Below are 26184 nucleotides of genomic sequence, written 5' to 3' on the forward strand. Positions count from 1 at the left end.
CTGCTCTTTAGTAGCTTCCTTCATGGCTAACTTGTCATTGGATTTTAACCACCACCCTTTAATAGAAATAAAAGTGAATCCTTTACTTGACAGCAGTGCTTCTGTTCAGCTGCATCACTTCCTTGATGCCACTGTAGACTATTTGTGCAGTAAATGTGATCTTGGTAAGACAGAGCATTAGGCTTCATCCTGCTGCGTGGAAGGGGTTTTGGAATGTATTCTTTAAAATACAATTTTTGTAAAAGGAAACGTAAGCATCTTATTATAAGCAGAGTTTAGCCTAAAGTAGTTACTCTCATGTGCTATTTCACATAATTTTACATACTACTTAGGTTGCTTGATCATTAGGTGTTTGGGGAAGCTTCTGGCAAAATTTCTGTACAAGTTTCAAGGAACACTCTGTGTGCCTTTAATACAAATGACACAGTTGTACAAATGACTCAGTATTTTAAAGAGCTGGGAAAAATTATGAGTGAAAAATTTTGTCAGCTCTTCTGTGTAGCCATAATTGTTAAAATGAAGCTGTCACAACAAGTGTTTTGCCAGAAGGAAGGCAATGTGCCTGAGTATTTGGATAAAATGTGGTTGCACTGCTGTGTCTTTTGCCATGCTTAGGAGCACATTGACAGTGATTTATACAGCTCTGGCTCTTCCAGTACAATAGTACTGCTCTAAATCTAGTTTGTGGAAATAAATTACAGACTAGCTTTCTCAGACAAGAAAAGGTTTTGTTTAAATCAATTAGTGTTCCTCACCAGTTGGGCAGCAGAGGGGCCAACACTGCTGAATCTCTTCTGGTGAATGAGCTCTGCCATAGTTACTGCCCATCCTCTGCGGAGATCTGGGGTTTCTTTTCTGTCCTCCTCTCTGTGCTCTTATATGAAGTATTTTTAGTTGAAAAATGTCCTCCTTCCAGATGGTAGCTACAAGTAGGGCTGTTGGGCTGAAGAATAAAGCAGGCAAACCTTTTCTCTCGAAATGGTAGCTCTATATAACTGTAATTGTTAAGATGTACAAACAATGAGTTTTGTCTTAGGTTTTCTATTTTATTTACATAGAAGACTTTCTGTAAGGAGACTTTTTATAGGTCATTTTCTCTACCTAGATACAGGCAATAATACACTTTTATACTGGAAGCAGAACTTAGGTTTTTTGCTGAGTGTGTTAAAAAACCTTGTAAGTTCATGTTAAAAACATGTAAGTTCACGTTTCATCAGGACAGTTGCTGTGGTTTTGTTGGGGGTGTGTTCTGGTGTAATTTAGAAGCTGGACCTGAGAAAAGTTTCACTTGGGTGCTGTTGTCACAACATTACCTTCCTACTTTATGTACATCTGACTAGGGTTTGGTGCTTGAGCTGGATGTGTGCATCCAACTGGGTGTAAATCTTGTAGAAGCTTGCATTGTTTCCTCAGGAGTTGCTAACTTTGGCCATCTGAGTGGTTTGATATGTGTTGCTTTTGTTTCGTTGTGTGACAGATGGATCAAAGTCTCAAGTTGCACGTCAGAGTCTAAACTACATCCAGGAAATTGGAAATGGCTGGTTTGGAAAGGTGAGGAGTTCTCTTCATATTGCACAGATTGAGACTTATTCCCAGCTGACTAGACCTCTGTATTTACTTTAAAATGCTACTCAAAAAAAAAGCATAGAAAAACTTTAGTTGAAATTAGATATTTCCTTGCATGCATTTTTTAGCTGTAATCACAGTGCTAATCTGTGCTTTTAAAATTTACCTGTAGATTCTTACTGGAGACTAGTTAAACATTTACTTCCACAGATTTGATTTAATACACTCCTGTTTTTACCAATTCTTTTTAGGAAAAAAATTAAACAAATAAGTGGTGTTCGCTAGAAAACATGTTTTCTGAAAGTTGCCGTATAGATCAGTTGTCAAGATTTAAGTATGTGTATTTAATTATCAAAGCTTTGGGTTTGTAAAAACGCCAGGAAATCTTTCCTGCAACATGTTTTAGCTTTTGTTTTTCTTTGCAGGAAGACTATAAATGTTTTTTCCCCTCTGATTAAAAACACAATCTCTGTTTCAGGTTCTCCTTGGAGAGATCTACACAGGGACTAGTGTAGCAAGGGTAATAGTGAAGGAGTTAAAGGCAAGTGCAGGTCCCAAGGAGCAAGAACAATTCTTAAGAAATGGAGAACCATATTAGTAAGTAATGTTTCACAGCTTCATTCTGCTGCAGATAAATTATGGGTATTGCTTTTGTTCAGTGTTACTGTCTCTACTTGCCCTCCCATATAACTGTAATGTTTTTCTTTAAAATGTGAAATACACTCAACCCAAAGTGAGCACATAACTTAGTGTACTTTACTTTGTCTGGATGTGCTGTAAAAGATTGGTTAGTGAAGAGCTTTCTCAGTGATTTCTAGCATTGTGGCTATATTTGCATTTAGGCTTAGGTTGTTGGCATTTGTCTGAAGAAATTTCATGCCTTCTGCTTCATTGGCACAAGTGGTTTTGGAGCAATCTTGGAAAAGTAACTGATCTGGCTGGGAACTAACCCAGCTAAAAAAAGGTTTATCTTGTAGCCAGATCTGTAGCTTGGTGTAGTTCATGAGTTGCATGCTTTTATTTTTGGTATGAGGGGTCGTGGGAGGATGAGTGTGACTCTCATGTGGCAATCCTGGCTTTTGTGGGTTTGAGATCCTGTGAGTTTTGGCTGCTGTCAGTGATACTCTCAGCAATACAAAGGTACAAATGGAATCTGTGGCTTTGGTACTTGCACCTTCTGTTCCTGCCACCCCCCTCCACTGTAATGTGTTGAAACTTCTAGTAGGCATTTCAGTGTGTTGCATTCTACTGTGATCTTCCTGCCTTTGACTGTCTTTTTTCACTCCAGCATTCTTCAGCATCCAAATGTTCTCCAGTGTATTGGGCAATGTGTGGAAGCCATTCCTTATCTCCTAGTTTTTGAGTTCTGTGACTTGGTAAGTGCACTTACACGAGATGCTGCAGTTGTTTTTCCACTGGGGTAAATTGTATGTGGTATATTTACTGCCCTTTGCTTTGAAATTATTCTTTTGCTTTCTTATTTTTTTGATTAACCAGAAATATAGAAGGCTTTTGTTAGTTTATTTTTTAGATGAATCATAATTGCAATTTTTTGTTTATACTCTTCAGTTTATCATGTATGTTCTAAGTGTTGTGGAATGTTCTGAGGAGGCAGGTACCTACCTGTTCCTTGATAATGGAATTACCAGTCTCTCTGTCTGCCTTCAGCAAGGAGCTTGGAGGGCAGAGGGTGTCATAGCAGGCAGCTTTATCACAGTCCAGTATCATGTGCAGCCACCAACATCACATCCTAAATACTTCCTGTCTGCAGTCTTAATGTGCTTTATGTGCATTTATGTGAAAATGTTAATTTAGGAAAATGGAAGAATTTTTTCCCTTCTGCCTTCTCTACCTGCAGAGTGCCTAAATTTTACCCATGCTGTGCTGCCTTGTGCTAAAATGCAATGGTGGGCTCACTTCTGTATCAGTCATGTGTATTCTAATAGCTGGAATTTTCAGTGTCAGTCTTCATTCTCTTCCTGATCCTTTCCCTTATGGTTATCTTCTTTTCCCTACATTCTTATCCTTTTATTTACTTCTCATTCCCTTTCTACCCCCCAAGCAACTACCTTGTGCTTCCTAGCCACCAAAAGAAAAGCTGGGAGCACACTGAAGGGTGTTCCCACTGCTTTCAGTGCCACATGGTCCCTGGAATGCAAGAGACAGCTCAAAGCCTTGCTCAGATATACATCCAAATCAGATTTAACTGCAGTCCTTGGAATGTTCATGAGTGCAAGGAAGGGGGGCATGTACAGAGCCTTTGAACTGTGCCCAGGGTGCAGAGGTATGAGAGAGAAAAATTTGGATCCATAGGCTGGAAAGACTTGAATTGTTTTATTGTAGCATAACACATTACTAAAACCAAACAAGCCCCAGAGTCCAACTGGCTGTCTAAACATTGGCTCAGTAGCTGCTTTTAATGTTTGTTGTGTAGATATCACCCAAAGCAGAGTTCCTTGGGAAATGTCAAGACAGAAATGATATCAGAAGTGCACAGATGTTACTAAGGAATGAGTCTTTCAGAAATGAGACAGTTTGCATTTATAAATTTCAGCGAGATTATTTTTACCAGTTTCACTACTGAAGAATTTCCCTTTAAGCTCAGGTGCAAAAATCTGCTTCTAGTTGCTTCAGGCAATTTAAATTACTTAGCATGAACTTGACTTTTTGGAGAAATATCAATTAATCTGTTACCTTAAATAATTATATTTTTTCCATGCTGCTCTTTTGCTCCAATGTATTAACTGTGGTAAATTAATGAAGCAGAAGTGCTGATAAAATCCTTCTTTTCCAAATGGAAGAAACGCCTGACCTCTTTAAGTGACTGATCAAAGTGAAGTGTTCTGGGTTTGCTAACATTTAAAAACTCTGTGCCTAAGGTTAACAGATAAGGTTTTTCATAGTTTTTCAGTATAGAAATAGAATACTACTTACTGGTTTTCAAACCTGCTATTCAAATTGGAATTTCTTTAAAAGGATCCTGGAAAGAATTGCATTTTACTGAGTCTATCAGATATACATCCAAATCAGATTTAATTGCTGCCATGTTTTCAAATAGTTATGTGATTTAATCCAACTTAAATTTGAAGATGAAGTAGCTTTTAAAGATTGCCCTACTTTAGGTATACAGGAAAAAATATCCTTGTTTGATTCCTCATTATTCCAAAAGTTGTCATGATCCTGCAGAGTAATTTGGTAAGGATTTTATTTAAGGGGATAAAATAGGTTTTCACTTTAACTAGGGGCAGTAAACTTGACAGTTAAAGTGGTAGTATTACAAATTTGAGTGTAGTTAGGTAATTTCTTTGGAATAGAAAATAAATGTCTGTGCTCATTATTCTATTCCAAGTGAACTAAACCTTGGTTTTAGAAAATTATATATTACGGTCAGTTAAACATAACTTGTATATTAAAGATTCCTTACTTACTTGGTAGAACTGAGTATCTCCTAGACATGATGGTGTTTTTTTCTTGTGCACACAAATACTCAGGGGCTGTGCAGACAGGACAATGTTCCCTTTGCACTTTGATGCAGAGCCTGGGCCAAGTGAGCAGCTCAGTGTCCCTGCCCATCACTACAATTCTTGTTGTGGTCCAGGGCCTGGAGTGGGAGGTGGCAGAGAAGAGACAGGAAGGAAGGGATGTGAGGGAATCATAATGGAATAGAAAATGTGGCTAATAGGTTTTTTTAGTAAAAAGGTTTCTTAGGGAAGTATCAGAAAGGTTTTTATCACTGCAGTTGGAATTGCAGTTATTTAGATTTTTTTAAACTTCAAGTAATTGGTCTCAAAGCTCCTTTTTCCCCTGAAATTGGGTGAATTGGTGTGCATGGAGGTGCTTCTGGAACAGACAGGAGTGCTTCTTCAGCAGAAAAAGCATAAGGGCAGGTGGAACTGAAGTGGCTGATTAAAGGTTCCAGTGTCTGGTGACTGTTGTTCAGGTGAGAAGGATGAGAAATGTGGTCCTGTTCAGCTGCCAGTGGCTTAATGCTGAGCTAAACCTCTTTCCCTTATGTTGTGGTGGTGTCTGTGAATATCCAGCAAAGTAAACTCGTTTTAATCCCTCTTGTGTGTTTAAGAATTGAGTAGTTCTGAAAAAACATGGCAAGAAGATAAGCTTTGTTGGATAGGAAGTTTCAATATCTTCAGGTGACAAGTTCTTTTGAGGCTCACGTGGCAGTGTTGACCTTGTTCAGCAAATTTGGCATACTAAGTAACAAAAAATGTGGCTATTCTGCTGACCAACTCAGTCTGGAGGGTACAGAGGTTGTTTTATTCAAACTCCTTCAAACTCATGGCTTATCACAGCGTGTCCTCCCTTTGCTACTTTTCTTACTTGGATTTGTAGCCATTTCAGGGCCAGTTGACCTTGTCTTGGCTGCTCAGGCAACCCTGTTGGATTATCAGTTCCCAGGCTCCTTGGCATTGGAAGGTTTTGATCAGAGGAAACTGTAGTGCAGAGAAACCACAGCTGTCAGGGTGGCAGTGCTGAATGTCAGGCAGGCTGGCTTGTTTTCTTGACCACAGAAACTCCTGATACATTTCTGTTACACAAGATTGCTGGTTGCGTGTGCAAGAACTGTTTTGGCTAACATTTAGTCTATTTTATAATGTAACCCAAGTTGCTTTGTATTCCTTGCTTTGCAGAGCTGGCAAAGAAATGAGAGAAGTCAGTTGCACATAAGTGATTTAAGCTGTTAAATTCTATGCTTTGCCTGTGTTAAAACGATTTAGAAAATAGTAAATATGAAAAGAAATACTCAAAAAGGTTGAACAGCTCCTTTCCCCATATTAGTTGCATTGTATGTTGGTGCAGTCTGCTGTGAATAGTTAACTGTTCACTGTTAAACATTGCAGAATGATGCCAGGTTAAAAATAGTGGTAGCTGTCTTATTAACTTTAATATATTACTCAGCCCTGTGTGTGGCCAGCATTTTGTCAGCACAGCAAATCCTCTAATGGATTGACATAATTTATGAGTAAAAGGAAAGTTATTCAAATGTGGAAGTTGCATGTATATTGTGAGGCTGATGGCTGATTTACCTATCAAACTCTCACAGAAATTCTTCAAGTCTTGCAATTCCCTGGGCAAATGAGATCAGCAGGATGCAGTATTTGCCTGGAGTGCTCTGTAGCTTACTCTAGGGATGCTGCTGGTAGGGGAAGGTGGCTGCTTGCAGTGATTGGTTCTTTTTTTAATTACTGCCACTTGAAAGCATGTTCTAATAAAAAGGAATCTTTGCAATTAAATAGTCATAATGGAAGAGTTCAGTGAATCTGTTTAATGATCATGGTCAATATGGATATGGGCAAAAGAGCAGATTTATCAGTGGTGTGTGGTTTAACAATAAAGGGAGGATTTGTCAGTTTATGACAATTTGGTGGAATGTTTTCAGTAGATGTAATTTGGTAACTGTTTCACATTTTTAAAACCATTCATCAGTTTTAAAACAGTCACTGCCTTCTGGTTAGAAAGTCATGTCAGCCATTTGGGTGTTCACATGAACCCAATAAGGAATTTGCACAAACAAAAAGCTGCCAGCTTCTGTCTGTTACAGAGAAAATGTGTATTAAAATTTACAGAAATGGCTAAACTGAGAAGGATGGGAAGAAAGGTAAAATTTAGTTCTTCAAGGAATCCAAGGAGAGGAGAAAAAAGGCAGAGAGTGGCTGAGGAGGTTGGAGAGAAATTAGAGCCTTCCTCAAGCATGATTATTGAGCTTTTTATATTTAGATGTCTCTGCAGTGAATCTTGCAGAGCTGCATTTATTCAGATATATATAACATTTGATATTTACTGTGTTAAAAAGTCTGTCAATAAAGGGCCATTTTGTGGCTCTCAAAATAGTGCAGGGATAATGTTGCTCTCTTGCTACTGTCTGCTTTTAGGCAGGAAAGCATCATAGGATAATTCAGGCTAGCAAGGAGCTCAGGAGGTCTCCAGCCTCCTCCTTAAAGCAGTATCATCCTGAGGTCAGACTGGATTTCTCAGGACTTGGTCCAGCTGAATCCTGAAAACATCCAGGAATGGAAACTGTGTGTTCTTTCTGGGCAGCCTGCACTTCTGTTCATGTCCTTATGTGAAAAGCTCTTTTCCTTACACTCAGTCTGAACTGTCTGTGTTTCAGCTCATCCCTGTTCTTTCTCATCTTCCATCCATGCTCCACAGGGAGCAGCTTGGCTTAGTCTTTAATAACTTCTACTGGGCAGTCATTATGCTGAAGTCTTTCTTTCTCCATGCTGAATGAGCCTGGTTCCCTCAGCTTCTCCTCGTGGGGAAATGCTCTGACCCCTGACTGTCGTGGTGGCTCTTTCCTGAACTTGCTCCAGTTTGTCTTGTTGTGGGGCAGGCAGTTCTGAGCACAGGATCTGTGGTCTGACAAGTGCTGAGAAGGTGGTGAGAGCTCTCCTGGGCCTGGCCCTCTTTGTGCAGCCCAGGAGCTGCTCCCAGCCTGCTGCCAGGGCTCACTGGAGCTCACTGCCCACCAGGATGCCCAGGTCCCTTCCTGCAGAGCTGCTGTCCAGCTGGCCACTGCTCACTTTGTGCTGTTGTAAGGAATTTTTCCTTCCCAGCTGTGAGAGTTTGCAATTGTCTTTCTGGACTTTTGTAAGGTCCCAGTTGAAACATTTTTCAGCTTGTCCAGGGTCTTCTAAAGGGCAGTTCAGCCCCTGAGTGTGACCACTGGTTCATCCCAGTTTGGTACAAGCAATGTCCTTTTAAGGCAATACCAAAAGTTCCTATTTTAAATATTTAACCTTGAGTCTAGCCTTAATTAGACCAGAATGGAAACAGAACCAGTATGTTTCAAGGTGCTGGATTTAATAAAAGTTGGTTTTCCTACAAAAATATATGCCTACATGAATTATTTACTAAATAAGGGATGTCACACAGCACTGCTGTTACTAACGTATTTAAAAATTAAAAAGTAATTCCTGGGTGCATTTCAGGCGTCCTAGGAACTTAATCCACCTGGGACAAGCCCTAAGCAAGCAGTTGCTGTTTTAATGAATGACAGTTTTAGAATCTGATTTTCTTTAGGCTCTTGCTGCCACCTACAGTCAGCTCAGCTGGGAGTTCAGGGCTTGTAATCCTTGGGCTCTGCTGTTTGGAACTGCATGTGTTGCAAACACTGTTCTTTCCTAATTGTTTGGAACTCTGCTCTGGCAAGAGTTTCCTGGCCCAGGATTTGGGAAGATAATGGACAAAGACAAAGCCCAGGATGTTATGCTGGTGAAACAAGTTGTGATATACATTGTGCAGTCTCAGTACAGAAATGTCTTTAAAATAATTTGCTAACCTTTCAGACAGTCTATATTTTAAATAACAAAAATACAGGACTGGTGGATTGAAATTCAAACTGTGAGAAAATTAATGACAATGGCATGAAAAGCTTGTTCTTTTCCCTTGCTTGGATTCTCTTACTACATAAGTCTTTCTTTTTCCTGAATGTTTGGACAGTATTCACTTATTTTTCTCTATTTCAAAGCTGTTATTTTTTTAGTAGTTTATGGAGTGCTTCCATGGGCTCATTAATTACATATCTATTGCTCAGCATTGCCTGGGTTTAGTAAAACTGCTGCCATCATCAGAATTTTCTGACTGGAATGGGCTATATTACCATGCTTTTTATGTAGAAAGCTCTGGTGAGCTAACAATGTCTGAAACTCTCTTGTCTCTCTCTTCCAGCCCATTACAGATTTCCAGACAGCTTTGCTGATTTGGAGCACTTGAAAACTCATCTCATTTAAAAGCAGAGGCTCATCAAGCTCTTTTTTTAATGGAAGTTACTAATACATGACAGATTTTATGTGGCAGTCTGATCTCGGCTGTTAATTACTAAATGATTAGATTAAAAACCCTTAAGAATAATACCAAATGCCTTAGATGACTTATGCAAGATCCTTTATGGAGATTGGAAACTTGAGGAGCTTTATTTTCTTGAACATAAATGTGTTAAATAAATAATGTGGTCAGTTGGATCTTTATTAAAAATATTTTTTTTTTATTCAACTAACATATAAGGCTAATAAATATCTTCAATTTCTTTTACAGGGTGACCTGAAAACTTACATCTGCAATGAGCAGGAGCACATGAAAGGAGAGTCTCAGCTAATGCTGCTGCAGAGAATGGCATGCGAGATTGCTGCTGGCCTCGCTGTGATGCACAAACACAACTTTGTGCACAGGTAGGCTCCAGAGAAATGCCAGTCAGTCAAGATGCACTCTGAAATTCAGCTGGGTGTTTTCATTAAAATCCAGGGGTATTGAAGACTGTGTTTCCACGAACATGTGAAATAGCTTGAGGCATGAAGGTGTGATGCTAATGAAGGAGCTAATTGAGCTGCAGTTCTGTGGTGTTCAGCTCCACCTGCCTGAAAGCCATCACCTGCTCTTTGGGTTTGCAGCCCATAGAACACAAGCGGGTGCCAAGCCAGTCCACGTGCAGTTGTTTGATTAATTCTTAGCCAAGTCAAATTAATTTTGTTTGTTGTGAAGGGAGGGATGTTAAAATTCAGTTACTGTGAATCTTACGTGCTGTGAATTTTCAATAGATTGCAGAAATTTAGAACTACTTTGGTAATGTTACCAGTATTGCTAAAAATGGGGAAAAAACCCCTCTTTCTAATGCAGTAAGGAGGAAGCTGAATTTAGAGGGAAAATATGACTGAAAGGGGTATTTTCTCACTGATATTGTTCATGTAACCTTTAAATCTTCACTAAAGGAGGTAGTCAGATTTCAAAGTAATCATGCTAGGAGAAGAATCTTGTTCCCATCAGGGGGAATGCTAGATTCATTTTTAATTAATATCATTATCTTTAATTAAAGTTAATGTAGTGAATACTGAAAGAATGGCAGTAGTTGCAAAAGGCTGGGAAAATTCATTCATGAAACAAGATGCCCAGAAAAATACAATATTTTTTTTTATTTTGCTTTAAATGTAAAGGCATTAAGGAACTGGAAATTATTAACTTCTAAGATGACTAAAATATTAAAGTGAATGTGTTCTCCAAATGTGTCTTTCATGGTGAAACCTTGGGTGCCACAAGACAGTTACTTTGTCAGTCTGTTCTCTGCTGTAGAACCAGCACTTGCATCACCCTTTCATTAAGTCAGGAGCTTGTGTTGGAGCTTGTTAATGCACCTCTTGCTGCATAGGGAAGGCAGAGATCTTGTCTTCAGGGAGAAATGAACTCTCAAACCTAAGTCTTAAAAGGTGCAGGTTTAAAACAGCAGCAAAACCCCAAAGCCTGGACTCAGCTGGTGGCTGATAAACAGAGCTCTTCTTTTAACCCATTTAACAATTTCAAATGACTTGAAGGTAATACCAGTTGTACCTGTCTAACAGAGGGATCAGTTTCTTGTCTTGCAGCAGCATGGCTCTGTAGGTATTAATTTTAACAGTACATTTTCAGTGAAATACAGATAAACTTGCTAAATAATTAATCTGTGGATCTGCAAGATACTCATTGTAATGTTTACTTCTAGCAACACTATCCTGATGCTGTCAGAGTAAGTGGTAAAGCTCCAGCATCAGTGATTTTGTTGTTAGTGGTAAATTCAAGCAGCCAACAATTTTTCTCTTCCAGGATATTTATTTAACTAGTATAAAGCAATTTGGCAAGCTCTGGAACATACGTGAAGGTTATAGATGTGTTTCTAACCTGTGTAGTTCAATGACTGGAAAGGAAAACATCATTGTCTGTGTTTGTAGCAGACAAGCTGTGGCTTTCAGACCATTTTTACTTCACAGGCTTTTTTAAGCTAACAGAAGCAAAGGTAGAGTTCCTCTAGGGCACTTAATTGCCTGGTCCCCTCTGTGAAACTGAAAAGTGAAATATTTGAGCAATTAGTCTGCTGAGCTCTTTGCTGTTGCAGCCACAGTTCCAGCTTCATTAAACTTGCATAAATTTCTGAGTTTGCATGATGGGTCTCTTAAAACTGCCTCTTTGTATTGTTACAGCAGCAGTGCTGTTTTGTATTTGTGGTCTGTTTTATGGTAGCAACTGGAAGCAAATTCTGTGTCTATTCAAGAGCTTTGTGATTTGTTTGTTGGAGGACTTCTGTGAAATACATTATTTTTTCCGTTGGTCTTTTTCAAAGACTGTCTTGTAGTACTGGTTCACGTGTAATGTATGGATTTGTTACGTAATGAACTTAACTAGATATAAGATATTACTGGTTGCTTAATGTGATATTGCAATTATTATTTAATCAGAATTGCTGATAGATTTTGCTTATGACAGTTAAAATGCAAGCCATGCAGTGATAGGTGTGAAGAGGGGTGACATCACTGTAGCATGTGAACAGCCCATGTAATCTCCAGGAGCGGATTGTGAGCAGAATGAAATGAACTGCATGTAAATGCTGTGTGTAGTTTGAATGCTTAAGAGTCTACACCACTGCTCTAGAGAAGTGACTGCAGCTTGAACTTTTTTATACAGGACAGAATAATAGTCCAGGGTTTTTGCATGAAAGCTTTAAATGTGATTGCCTTGTCGCTGTGTTTGGGTTTTTTTGGATTCCAGAATGCAGAGTCTCCTTGTCTCTGTGGCTCTAAACTGATTCTCCTTTGAAGCAGTGGGAGTGCCCAGGGAAATCACAGCCTCTTGGCCAGAAAAGAAATCTTGTCCAATAAGTCCTCTCTAAGGAGAAACCCTATCAGTGTTTGTTTCTTCTGGAAGTGATGAGTGTTTGTGTGGAACTGTAGTGGCCACAGTATTCCAGTGAGATATGGAATCAATTGTTGACATGTTTAGGTTCTAAAACTTAATAAAAATATAAGCAACAAAAAAACTGTCTTAATGTTTAGTTTAGATCACAATTGCATTTTAGAAATTACTTTCCCCAGTTCCTGTGCTTGGGTTTGTAGTGCATATGAGTTGGTTTTTCAGAGTGCATGGACTGGTTTAATTTCCACAGAAGAGGGTCAGGAAAGGAGCTGCAGGAGCTCCAGGAGCACACCTTTCTTGCACCCAGCTTGCCTCAGCCTTCAGCAGGATTGAGGTCTATGGGATCAGCCTACAGCCCATGCACAGAGGATTGCTGAAGTGTATCTAGAGTGGATGCTGAGTCCTTAGCACTGTTTTGTGTTACTGATCTGCTCCTGTTACTTGCAACTGTAACCTGTATCTCTGCATAAATCCTTGACTTTTAGATTCAAAGTTTTTAGAAAATAGTTTTCTTGGTTTTTCATTTGATACTTTAAACTGTGACCTGACTGTTCTAAAAATTGTACCTCCTGTTAACCCATTTGTCTGAATTTATATTGGAGGCCTCCTGGTTTGTCTCACTGTTTATTTGTTTGCATTTGCAGTGACTTGGCCTTACGGAATTGCTTCCTTACATCCGATTTAAATGTCAAAGTAGGAGATTATGGTATAGGATTCAGTAGGTATAAGGTAAGTTAATCTTGTCATGGACCACTTTTTAAAAGGATTCAGGGGCCAAGGTTACAGCAAGCATGCTTGAAAGTTGTGAATTGATAGTAGATTGTCCTTTATTTGAATAATGAACTTTCAAAGTATTACTGGGAAATAACTGTAGCAAGTTAATGTACTAGAACAGGTACCTTTCTAGAGATGAGTCGAGTTTGTTTCTGGAGTCTTCTGCTAAATCTACCCTTTTTTGGTCCTATTTACAGTGGTCCTACAATATGAACATTCTAATTTTAGTTTGTTTTAAGGATACATTTGAAAGAAAAGTTAGAACTTTTTAATGAAAATACTCAAAATATTAAAGCATATCAAGAAAGTGAAAAATTAAGGACATTATTTAAAACATTTGTTAGTACCACCCTTAAACAAGAAATTGGCATTCAATTTTCTGCTATGCAGTGACCAGTGAATGACTTTCCTCCATAGCATTATTCTCAGCTACTTGGGGAAAACAGGATTTTTTTCTTAATTCTAATTATTTCCATAGGCATCACAGAAAAACATATTAAGGAAAGGACTGTCACTGTCTGGAAGCAGATCTAATGTATGTTCAGCATTTTTGGTTTTTTTCTTTATTTTGATCAATAATTTAGGAGGATTATATTGAGACAGATGAGAAGAAATTTGTTCCTCTACGATGGACTGCACCTGAATTAGTAACAAGTTTTCAAGACAGACTGTTATCAGCAGAGCAAAATAAATACAGTAACATATGGTATGTAGAAGGCTTTAAGAAATTTCAATGAGAGATCTGTGAACATATTTTCAAATGTTACATGAAGGAGTAAATAATATTTAAATTAGCCTGATGCATCAGATGTACAGTGGGTTAATCACTGTAAACCTGAAACTATATCCTGCTTTGGAAAGCTGCTTAGAAATCTGTTAAGAGAAAGTTGGAGCAAGCAAAAATGTTTAGCAGAATAATAGGTATTTATATTAATAAAAATACCTTCAGATGTTTATAAAGGAAAGAAATGGTAAATGATTTTTCCAATAATAAGTAGCTCTGAGTGGCATAAAAAGATGATCCCACTAGAGCCTGATGAAGTTAAATTGGTAGAACAGTGGCATTTTAATTAAAATGCTGTGTTCTTGCTGCAACATTTGAGAGCAGCAATTAACTGATGGTTTCTGCTGCCAAAGAGCTGATAGACAATGGCTGGTGAACTCTTGAGGATGCACATTTTTGAAATAGCCAAGTTCCACTTCAGTTCTCAAGCCTCAAGGAATTTGGATAATAGAAACTGGATTAGGCTAACATTTCTGAAAACATTGTAGTTAATTCCTACTTTATATTTGAAGGATATTGAATAATAAACTAGGGTTTGCTTGGTGTTTTAAAAGTAGGGTTGCAGAAAGCAAGTGGGGTATATAGAAATTATGTATAAACTAGTTTGCTTCCATCCTCCAAGGAGGTTTCCTCAGCTCATACTGTTCATCTGGACTGCAAGCAGCCATGGTCTTAAGGTTTCCAACTTGTATTTTAGTGCCTCTTAGGCAGAGCTGCTTTGAACAGGTTTGAACTAGATGATTGCAGACATCCCTTCCAATCTAAATTACTCTACATGCAGAGTCAGTTACTTTGCACTTTGAGCGCAGAAAGGTTCCCTGAAGATTACCACTGACTGTAATCAGTGAAAATGTGATTAGTTTTGGATACAGTAAAAATGCAGCACTGAGCAGAGGCAGCTTTTGACCACTGCAGTTTAACAATAAAGAATTCTATGAACTCTGGAAAAAGGAGGAGTTTTCTAGCAGTTTGACCTATAACTGCAATTTCTCATGAAAGCTTTTTCTCTTCTATTGGACTAACTGTAAGGTGTTTTAATCTCATTTCTATACACCATAGTGAAAAATAACAATATTTTTTATTTTTAAATTGTTGAAAAGATATTTTATTATATGTGGGGGTTTTCCATGATCAAATAATTCTTCTATATTTTACTGTCTTCATTGTTGTTGCCTTCAAGCAACTTTATTCTTTAAATAAAATATTCTTTAAATAAAAGCCTTTATTCTTCAGGCTTTTAGCATTCTGTCAAAATGAATTAAATTTCTGAAGTTATTCTAGAGACAATGGAGACTAGTATTTATTTATTCTTGCCTGTTATGCTTTGCATATCCTTTCGTAGAAAAGCCACTCTAAAATAATTCTGAGAGTGCTCAGTCATGTGCTGCTGTTTTGCAGGTCCCTGGGGGTGACACTGTGGGAGCTGTTTGAGAATGGTGCTCGGCCCTACTCAGACTTCTCTGACAGGGAAGTCCTAACCCATGTTATCAAGGAGAAGCAGGTTAAACCCTTCAAGCCACGTCTGGAGCAGCCATACTCTGATAGATGGTAAACTTTTAAGTGTTTCTATTTATTCTTAAAGCTGCTGAAGAAGTTTCTGAAATTACTCGGTTCTCTTAAACACGTTGAAATTGCTACAGAGAAACTCAGCAAACAAACCCTAGATAAAGGGAGTAAAAGGACTTGCTGGAGATGGAAGTTCCTTCCAGTGATACTGGTACTCTGAGTCATGTTGGGTATCTGAATTCTATCAATTCCTTTTCCGTGTGAAACCTATTGAAAATGTTTTTATTTGTATAGGTATGAAGTTCTGCAGTTCTGTTGGCTGCCTCCAGAAAAGAGACCGACGGCAGAAGAAGTGCACAGACTTTTAACTTACCTCCGCATGCAAAGCCAAAGGGACTCTGAGATTGATTTTGAGCAGCAGTGGAATGCACTCAAACCAAACACCTCAAATAGAGAAGCAAGTAATTCTGCATTCCCAATCTTGGATCACTTCACAGGAGATAGGCTTGGCCACGAGCTGGAGGAGGTTCTGACTGTAACTGAAACAAGCCATGGTCTGAGCTTTGAATACATCTGGGAGGCAGCTAAACATGATCACTTTGATGAATGTGGTCATGTGAATCCTGATGAAGCCATGAACTACACAAGTATTTTCTATCCAGTGGAGGTTTTTGAGAGGTCACTTTCAGAGCAAGGACCAGGAGCACAGGATGGAAGTGGTCAAGAGGCATCACTTGCTGTCCCTGGGGTGTTACCTGTGTTTGATGCACACAAACTTTCTGTTGGAAATGACTACTATATCCAGTTAGAGGAAAAAGGAAGTGGCTGCAGCATGAATTTTGATAACCAATCAGTTGTATTAACAACAGAAGTTGATCATCAAGAAGCTGTACAAGAAAAAAGTTCTCATTTCACGGTTCTCAGGGATCTTGATGTTGAAGAATCTAGTACCGATGGGGACTTCTTCCACTACAATACAGATCCTAAAGAGGAATTTTTGACTGCTACCAATAGTCCAGAAAGTCCTTTCCAGAGTATATTTAATGACATTGATAGATCAGAAGAATTGACAAATAGAAAAATACTTGTGTCTGCTGAAACAAATGATTCTCCTAAAGACTTTAAACCAGCTGTTTTGAACTCAAACACAGATGCTAGAAAGGCAGTAGGCTGTTCTGAGAAGGAGCATTCTAATCATGCTTCTGAAAATGAAACTGTTTCCTTATGTGAAAATATCTCTAATCAGTCAGAGCTGGTAACTTTAGAAGAACTTTCTGATAATTTCTTATTTCTTCAAGAGAAAAACTTATTAACAGGGTTATTGCCTAAAAAAGCCAGCAGTGATTTTGGGCAGAACTCAGATGATGTTCTAAAAAGTATATTAGAAACCTCAAAAAGAAACTCTGTAGAGCCTGAGCCTGTGCTGGCTGAAAATGCACAGGTCTTTTCTTTAATACGCGAAAGTCTTAGAACAGTGAAGGATGAAAATTTTAACCCAGTGACAGTGGATAAAGATCCCAGTTCCCAGTCTCAGACTCCTCTAGAAATGCAGGCATCTTCTAGTCCACCCACAGCACATAATTCATCTGATAACTGTGCAAATCTTCCTATTTTGAAGGATGAGGGGAAATTTCTAAATGTAGAAGTGAATGAAGTCATGTCCTGTAACACTGATGTTCTCTGTCAGGAAGAGCTGTCTTATAATGCCAAAAATAACAATGTTGGAAACAGTCCATATCACAGTGTTGCTATTGATACAGATGAGTGTGATGCACAGATGAAACAGGGAACGCTTTTCAAGTCTGATGAAACAACTTTTAAGAAAGAAAAATGTAGTGATCAGGAAGATAGGAAAAGAAATTTGCATGTTAGTTCTCCCATATTAAAAAAGAATGAATGCTTATTGGAGGAAATACAAGAAACATCAAATAATTTTGAGAACTGTAAGGATGTTCCAGAAGAGGTGACCTCAGTTTCTGTTGCTGCTTCAGATTGTACCAGTCAGGATAGTCTTTTGGAAGACAGCCCATCTCCTCTACAAACTGTAGAACAAACCTTAGAGACACCTGATTCTTTGGATTCTTTAGATGTAAGTGAGGTTTTAGAATCTTTACAGGCTCAAAGTCCTCAGAAACTTTTGCCACCAGATAAACCTGCTGACAGTGGCTATGAAACAGAAAACCTGGAATCTCCAGAATGGACTTCCCATGTCCCTGTTGAGGACACTTCCAATGTGGATACTGCTCTGTGTGGGAGTGAGAGCAGTGTCAGTGCTTTGCCTTCTAATCCAGTCATCATTGTGTCAGAAGCAGCAGCTTGTTTGGATGCAGTGAACAGCAATTTTGAAATAACCCCAGTGGTTTTCCTGAGTGGAAGTCAAAACTCTTATAGAGACTCAGCCTATTTCTCTGATAATGATTCTGAGCCAGATAAAAAACCAGAAGAGTCTGTAAATCTGTCCAGAGAGACTGGGTGTGTTTCCTCCAACAGTGGAGAGAATCACATTGAAGAGGTTTGTGGTTTTGAAGAGAGACAGCAAACGTGTGATGTGGGGAATTACCAGGATGATGATAATCAAAACTCAAAACTGGAACTAAACCACAATTTAGACATCCAAGAGATGGATGAAAGGATGCAGGGGTGTCCTGATGAGTGGGCTGAGGCAGCTTTGACTTCCCTGGAAATAGTGATGGAAGGTAACCTGAGGGATGAAATAAAACTATCTGAGACTTCCCATAAAAGTGTCTCTTGTGTTGGCACTAACACTTCAGAACTCCTTTCACACAGAGACTTAAAGCCTGTGCACAACTTGGCTTTAGATCTGAGTAACAGTGAGAAGTCCTTCTATCACATGGAAGGACAAAAACTGAAAGAACCAGATATTGAAGGAAAATACCTCGGCAAACTCAGCGTGTCTGGAATGCTTGATTTAGAAGACGGCGATGATGCAGATGAGGAAGATGAAAACAGTGATTCTGAGGATGACATGAGGACTTTTCATATGCATAGTCTGAGTTCTGACAGTGAAGATGAAACTGTTCATCAAGTACCTGAGATAGTTACTGAAAAAGATGATGGAAAACATTTGAGAAGCTTGTTGAAACTTCCAAAGCCCCTTAATGAAAGGCAGCCTGAACTTTGGAAAGATGAGAAAAAGGCTGTAACGTTCTTTGATGATGTGACAGTCTTTTTGTTTGATCAGGTACCCTTCTTTTTAATTACTAAGTAAAATCTTTGTTGGCTTGCCTTTTTTATTTTGTTTTTCTTTAAACAAGGAGCATATGAATAAATTGCTTATTACTTGGGAAAACCTTGTTACAAAAGTATCTTTCTTATTTTGGCAAGGTTACAGCTTGTTCATGATGTGGGTTATTTTTTCTTTATATATTAAGGCTACAGAAGAATTTATGTATGTAAAAGAATAATATTTATATATAAAGAAAAAAAACTTTGACTTGGGTAGGTACAGTTTTGTGCTGCTGGTAGAATAGCTGCACTAACCTGAAGTGAAGGAGGATTTTGCTTTGGTTTCCACTTTTGCTGTTGGACCCTTGACTACATGTGCTGAGTGAAACATGGTTTTAGTGATATTTTTCTGCTGTTTATAAGATGCATTTAGTTTGAATATGCGAGACAGCATCTCTGTGGACAAGATTTAATTATTTTGACAGAATATTGTTGTAACTTTATAGAAGCAGCTTATCTGTTTAATGAGTTTGAAGTCTTTAAGATGCTTTATAAAAGAAAGTAAGAAAGCAAAAAAGCTAATAATTAAACAAAAAAAAAAAATCCCAAAACTCCAACTGAAGGCTTACTCTGAATCTTATGTTAGTTAGCACTAAGGTAAATTTATCTAAGAGCATAATCAAAGATGAGAACAGTATTAGATAATGGTAATTTTTATTAATCATGTGGGATTCATGTTCAGTGACAGTGATCTGCTTATAAAATTCAAGGCTACTTTTGTTTCCCTATCAGCTTTATCAATTTTTAACTTCTGTAACTGGATACAGAGGGGATTGTATTTTAGCATTATGGCAACTAAACTAGTCCAGTGAGTTTAAAAGAACAGTCACATTGTCAAGCTTTGGAAATGTTGCTTATGATGGTGATTTATTTGTGTTTAGGCAGCCTGTAGAATAGTAATCCTTTTGTCAGAGGGGAAGGAAAAAATCAGCTGTGTTTAAACAGCTCTTAGTTGTTTAACTCTTTACCTTTTCAATAACTGATAAAATGTTGGCTACTTCCAATACCGGCTGTACAAAGTCTGGCTCTTTATTCTGAACATGATTAGAGGATAAAAAAATAATGAAATAATGTTGAGATAAGACTTTATTAAAGAGGAGAAAAACTTCTTCCCATGTGAAGCTGATACGGGAACTGCTTTCAGTTGGAAGGTATTTGTTCCTACAAATATGCATTTTGTATAGTAAATAATATTTAAATAATTGTTTCCTGTGTGCATTTTAGCATAGATTTGATGCGGCTTTCTTTAAAAGTACTTGCATGTGCTAATCTGTAACTCAAAGTCTTGTTGTGTTGTTGTAACAGTTTACAGACCTTTTCATTCCACATTTGACTTGGTGGCAGGATGGGGGAGAGTATTTGTGGGTGCCGGCATCTGAAGGCACAGAGACATGGTGTGTAAAAAGAGTTAAATAAGTGACTTTGTTTGCTTTAGGAAACACCAACGAAGGAGCTGGGAAGCCGTGGGATAGACGTGAACGGGGAAGGTGCTGGCAGCTCTCCTGTTCCATCTTCCAGTCCCGGTTACTTAAACAGATTTGCAAATTCAGAAAGCTCAACCGATGAAGAAGGTACATGAATATATTTATACACGGCAGGGGCCGAGGCTGTTTTATGCAGAGCCTTTTATGAGAAGTCCTTAAACTGTATGTGATCTGTAAATTCACTGGACCGTGTTGGCTTCAATTTTGCATCCTAAGTACACACTGCAGCTGGGCTCTCTTGTTTCTGAGGAGCAAAGCTGGGATGTGATACTGGTTGTTTATATATTGATGTGTCCAGGGTTGCCTGAGAGGCAGCCAAACTGGCTGACAAATCTTTGTGACTCCCTGGGCTAGAACCTTGCCCAGGGATACAGGTTTTGTTTGGGGTTAATGTAATCTTCCAGTCTTCTTGTACAACTGTGGGTGACCTTACATGACATTACTGTAACGCTGCTTTTTTCTTCTTCTTGCTTTTTGTTTTTTTTCCTTTTCTTTCCCTCCCCAAGGTGGGGGTTTTGAGTGGGATGATGACTTCTCTTCTCCAGAGCCATCCTTTATAGCCAAGGCAGCTAATAGTCTCATTGGTCCTAAGCTACCCCTTCAGCCATCAAAGTACTTTTCTCCACCTCCACCTTCCCGGACTCTTGATCAGAACTGGTCACATCCATCCCCTTATTCCAGATTCTCCATCTCTCCTGCAAACATAGCAAGCTTTTCTCTTACACATCTTACAGATTCAGATATAGAGCAAGGAGGTAAGTGATTTAGTTATAATAATTACTTTAAAGATATAAATTAGAATCATTATGTAAAGATAAAGGAACAGATACAAGTCTTGTTCTATTTAAATACAAAATGTAGAAGTACATTTTTAACACTATGAAAGTTTGTCTGGTCTTGTGTTTCAGTTAAGACATAGTTTTCCATGGAGATTAAGATTTTTGCATCCTAGTTGGTACAAAACTGTGGTGGAACATTTACAGGACAAGCTCTCAGTTTTTGTGTTAAAAACCCAAGTGCTGTATTTGTATAAATGAACACCCTGCAATCCTGCAACACTGCTGTTGCACCTGCCACACTATGGCAGTTATTAATTCTGATTATTGCACTGTCTTAAGTCACAATTGTGTTTTCATTGCACAGGATGAGGATGCTAGGAACATAATATTTCTGCTATTATTGTGTAAGCTTATTTTACAGTTTAGTTTTCTTTTCATATTGCTTTTTAGACATTACATTCTTGATATTCTCTTGAGAATTGCAGCATGTTTTCTAGAGCTGTGAATAGAATAGCTTTTGTTAGGAGAGCCAAACTATCCATTCAGAGCAATATTGAGTTACTAGCAGTGTTTATTAACAAGCCTTCTTGTCAGTAACCAAAACCCTTTTTAACCTTTGGTATGTTTTTGAGGGTTAAGAGGAGCAAAAGTAAGCACACTTGAATCAGTTTGGCATATTATTAATCTTGATAACACATTGCATTATTAAAAACAAATATTACTGATTGCAGAGCCTTGCTTATGGTCAATGTCTATAAATATGTAATCAGTGTTATATAGAGTTGTATTGTTCTTGTATTGTGCTTATTGATTAGATAATATTTGCTGCTTAGTAACTTACAGATAAGAGAGTATTTTGGAGATCCTGTGTTGCCTTATGTGTCCTAAGAAGTGACATTGAACTGTGTGATTGGAGCAGATGTCTATGAATAAATGAACCAGATGTTTACAGTAGTTGAAAGTGTAGGGAAAAATTAACCAAAACTTGGAAGGGCAAAAGAGCAGAATGCCAAGTTCTAGCAAGAGTCTTACAAAGAAGTGAGGGTTGTGCAGAAGAATCTCACTGTATCTTATGACTTTTCCTCTACTAATAGGAAGCAGTGAAGATGGAGAGAAAGATTAAATTAATTTAAACGTGCTTGGACTACATACATAAAACACATAGACTTTGTGCTTGAAACTTCTTTATCTAAACTCTGGATCCTCCTGGAGTAACACAGGTAATCAAGAAGTACTGAGAAATGGAAGTAAACACTGAAAGCAATGTTAAATCAGGACATTAATTTGAATGTGTATTTAACTTTGTAATGTATTTTTAAATCAGTGCAATTTTGCTTTTCATTGAAAGACAATTCTGCCGCTGTTTTCAAGTACTTGAAGTATTTTTCAGATAACTTAAACAAGTAAAGCAATTACACTACAATCTGGTTTATGTATGAGATTGTATAATATTCTTTTTATATTTTTCCATGTAGTTCATTATCTATTTGAACATACACCTGTTGTAGAATTGTGTATACCTGTCCTGTGCAACAGGTGGCTGTGTTGATGGAACTGTTTGGATGATAGTTGATCAGTAGTGAGCCATATTTATTCAAAAAGATATCACTACATATTACTTTGCTTATTACAATTGCACTATGGATTATTCTTCCTTTATTTCCTGATGATGTACAGAATCAAAACCTTAAATCTTTCAAGGAAAATAAGACAAGTTGAATTGGCCCAGTTATCCAGTTTAATTTGTCCTTTTTGTAGCCTTTTGCTATGCACGGTACTCGTAAAACGTACATAACTTCTGAGTATTATGTTAGACTTGCTGAAATCTTATATTCAGTACCATTTCTAAATTGATAATGGTTATAGAATGGTTGTTAGTGTTCATGTTTTATAGGAAACTGGAAAAGAATATATGATATACTCTGGAATTTTTAGATGAAAGAGATAATGTCTCTTAATTCCTACATATGATCCTACTGACTGCTTAAACTGTAATAGCATCTGACTATATCAAAGTTAAGGGCCTTCCAATTTTTACTACAATTTCTGCCTTGGAGAAAGAGGAGGAAAAATGGGTTGTACAAAACTCTGGAATTTATGAATCTTATAAACAGACTAATTTCAATAGACTGGATTTGGGTACACTTGGCCCTTCAGTTGTACATTCTGTGAATTTTGAAGCTCACTCTTCTGCTGACTGTAGATCTGGGCTCCATTCAGAGGCCTGTGGTAAATCTACCTCTCAGTGATGTTATGACAATTAAGATTTTGATTAATGAGTAATGCCCAGTTTTGCGCCCGTTACAGGGCCAGATCCATTTTAAGATATCTGCAGAGCTCCATGGTACATCTTGAAATGCATTCTGAACAAAGGCTGCAGTACAATAGGTTTGCTCTGAAGCCTATAGGGAAGGGAAGACAGTGTGAGGCTTAACTAACCTTCCTGCTCTGCCATGCATTTAGCTGATTTAATCCTCTAAACTGCTTGGAAAAAGATATTCTTAATTATTACTCCAAAGTGAGATTCAGTTGAGAAACAAATCCCTGACTTCTTGGAATGCCTTATGCAGTTCAGATCTGTAGGAAGCACTGATAGGAACAGTTTACCTGGCTTTGTATTTGTTTACCTGTACTAAAATACAAATGCACTGAAATGTGAAGTACTTTGTATTTTAGTGGCTCTTTTGGCAGGGCTTGAGATAATGGTGGTCCAAGTGCTCTGTGTCCAGATCCAGTCACCAGAGAATTTTCATCACATGGAGATGGGAGGACTAGATATTTTCAGATGTGATTTTTTTTTTTGTATACCTCTGCGTTAATTTTGATTTTTAAGTATATTTTAAAAATGACAGGAATATGTTAACTGTTTTTTTTCCTACATTATTTAGCCCTTAAACCAGAATGGCTTCCATACTGATTAAAAGGGAATAATTTTGTTATGTTGTTTGAAGTTGCCAATGAATTGAGATATTTTTTTCTGATGAGGCACTCAGGTTCAGAGTTAGTCAGAACTGTTCTTCAGTATGAAGTGAGGAACTGAATTTTCCTATGGACCTTTCCCAAAACATTATTTAGAAGGCTAAGTCAAGTAGTTCTTAATACAGGCTTACAGTATATACTGTAGAGGGCTTAAGGAAGCTGTGCACTACTACAAATATTTTTAAATGTTGGTGATAGACCTTGTGCACAAACTATTGCTTAGAAACTCCATAATTCCAACATTAAACTCCTTGATACAGCTAGATTTAGGGTACCTCATCTGTCTTTAAATTTTCACCATTGTAAGAATGAAACTCCATAATGGTCTGCAGGGAACATGTGGGCTTGTCTGCCTTATGTGGGGAAAAACTTGTCAGACCTGGAGTTCAGCCTTAATTTTGAACAATTTTATTTAAAAAAATAGTTCTGGGTTAAATAAAAGCTTATGCTCTGGAATGTTGTAATTTGGTTGTGCATTTTGTTCCTTGTAATTCTGGAAAATTAGATGTTTATCTTGCACATCAGGAATTTCCTTTGCTTGATGGAAATCTAAGATTTTTATTCTTTACCCGGGTTTAAAGAAAAGCTTACACAGGAAATGAAAGTTTACTCCTTTGTCCAAATGGACTCATTGCTAATGAATTGCCAAAGGAGCATTTTTTCCAAAATGAGATGTGTATGATATTAAGCAAGGTAATGTCCTTTTTAGCTGTACAATGAAGATAAATAAATATTTAAAGTCAACTCAGATTACTTAAACATATATGTTAATTTCAGTAATCCAGTAGGCTGGATTGCAATAATATAAACCATCTTTTGGGGTAAAAAATGATACTTAAAGATCTGATCAACTACTAGCAATACTAAAATATCTGCCTCGCAATTAAGTGGCACAATGAAGATGAATCAGTAATTCCAACATGTTACATTCTAATGAGGGGATTTGTTCCAAATCATTCATTACACTCTATGTAATTTCTTGCACTAGCTACTTAAGCCTGGTCTCCATTTTAGAAGTACATGTATCTATTTTCAATGGTTTATTATGAGGACTGGTTACAGCTTAATTCCTTCTCTAGTAGAGTACCTGGATTGTTTAAATAATGAAGGCATTGTCTCAATTTGGCTACTAAAGGCATTTAAAAGATATGATTTTTCCCACCTAAAGAAGTTTCTTTGAACATTAGGATCTGTAGTGAGAAGCCCAGAGAGCAACAAGTGTGTCCAGTTCCAGTGGGAACACCTGTACTCTCCCAAATGCCCCAGCTGCAGATACACTGTGTATAACTGCATTTATGGAAATTACCATTTTCATGAAAATGAGCAGATTTAACTGTTTTTTCATATCCTTGTTGATGCACTAATGAAAGCCATTTAAGCCTCATTCTTTTTATCAGTATTTTTAGCAGATTTTAATGTAATACTCAATCTTTCATGAGGAGGCTGGTTGGTAGAAAGATTTTTTTTTTTTTTTTTAATGATTAAGCACTATCCTAAAATGTCAGCATTGTGAGGTGTCAGTGACTTGGCTATTTGTGTGGGAGTTGGTGAAAAGTGGAATTCAAGTACATTAGCCTTATAAGAAATAGCCTTAAATAAGAATGGAGTTACTTCAAAAATTACTTCAGCTTTAAGTCATACATGTTAATGGTTTTGGTACAAAATGGGAAGAAATCTAGAGGAGAGTGAAACATCATATAAACTTATTGAAAATAAGTATTTGTAATACCAGCAGCCTGTTTTTCAGAAACTTGAATATGACTTAGTTTTGTTTATGAAATTGTTTGAACTTGCACAGATGTAGGTGTAACTTAAATGATAAATGGTACTGATGTGTGTGTATATATAATGTTCAATTCTATTTGTAAATGAGAAACTGTGTAACAAAATCATAGGTATGAGGTTTTCCTATTGTAATTTAATACAGGTATGAGGTTTATGGCAATATATCATAGTTAATGAAATTTCAGGTCAAAATGTCTTTAAATTGTGTACATTTTTAAATTGTAATTTCTACTGTATATTGATTATCATGCATAGTGTGATTCAAGAAACTGCTTGTAATTTAAAATATTTAATATTAAAAATAAAACACAGTTATATATTTATAATCTCTTTGTCTGTTTGTTCATTTTTAAACAGATGCCAGCAGTGTAGTTCTACCGTAAGATATATTTATTAGTCTCCTGAGGTTGAGAAAGTTCCAAAAGTTCAAAGCCACAGTCCCAGCAGATGAGTCCACGCTAAATAGTGTAGTCACCTTTAAATTCTTCCAGTATCATCATCCTTGTGAAAATTTCAGGTAAAGTGTGTACACAGTCAGTAGCGAAGCAATAATTAAAACAGAAACAGTGTAATTCTGAATACTGACTTTTGCTTTCAATCACAGAATTAC

The 26184-nt window shown here is 37.5% G+C and overlaps 1 protein-coding gene across 1 annotated transcript in view; it reads left to right on the forward strand.

Annotated features, from left to right (window-relative positions):
* Positions 1–25900, forward strand: part of LMTK2 (lemur tyrosine kinase 2) — a 40270-nt gene extending 14370 nt beyond the window's left edge. Inside the window, exons 4-14 of the mRNA XM_021539747.2 lie at positions 1478–1551; positions 2045–2163; positions 2855–2942; positions 9619–9752; positions 12882–12966; positions 13596–13717; positions 15194–15343; positions 15596–18503; positions 19983–20118; positions 20538–20786; positions 21905–25900. Coding sequence (XP_021395422.2) covers positions 1478–1551; positions 2045–2163; positions 2855–2942; positions 9619–9752; positions 12882–12966; positions 13596–13717; positions 15194–15343; positions 15596–18503; positions 19983–20118; positions 20538–20786; positions 21905–21933 — 4094 coding nt within the window. The 3' untranslated portion in view covers positions 21934–25900. The remainder of the gene's footprint in view (positions 1–1477; positions 1552–2044; positions 2164–2854; positions 2943–9618; positions 9753–12881; positions 12967–13595; positions 13718–15193; positions 15344–15595; positions 18504–19982; positions 20119–20537; positions 20787–21904) is intronic.
* The last annotated feature ends 284 nt before the right edge of the window (positions 25901–26184 follow it).

The sequence above is a fragment of the Lonchura striata genome, chromosome 16, assembly GCF_046129695.1.
Source record: "Lonchura striata isolate bLonStr1 chromosome 16, bLonStr1.mat, whole genome shotgun sequence".
Lineage (NCBI taxonomy): Eukaryota > Metazoa > Chordata > Aves > Passeriformes > Estrildidae > Lonchura > Lonchura striata.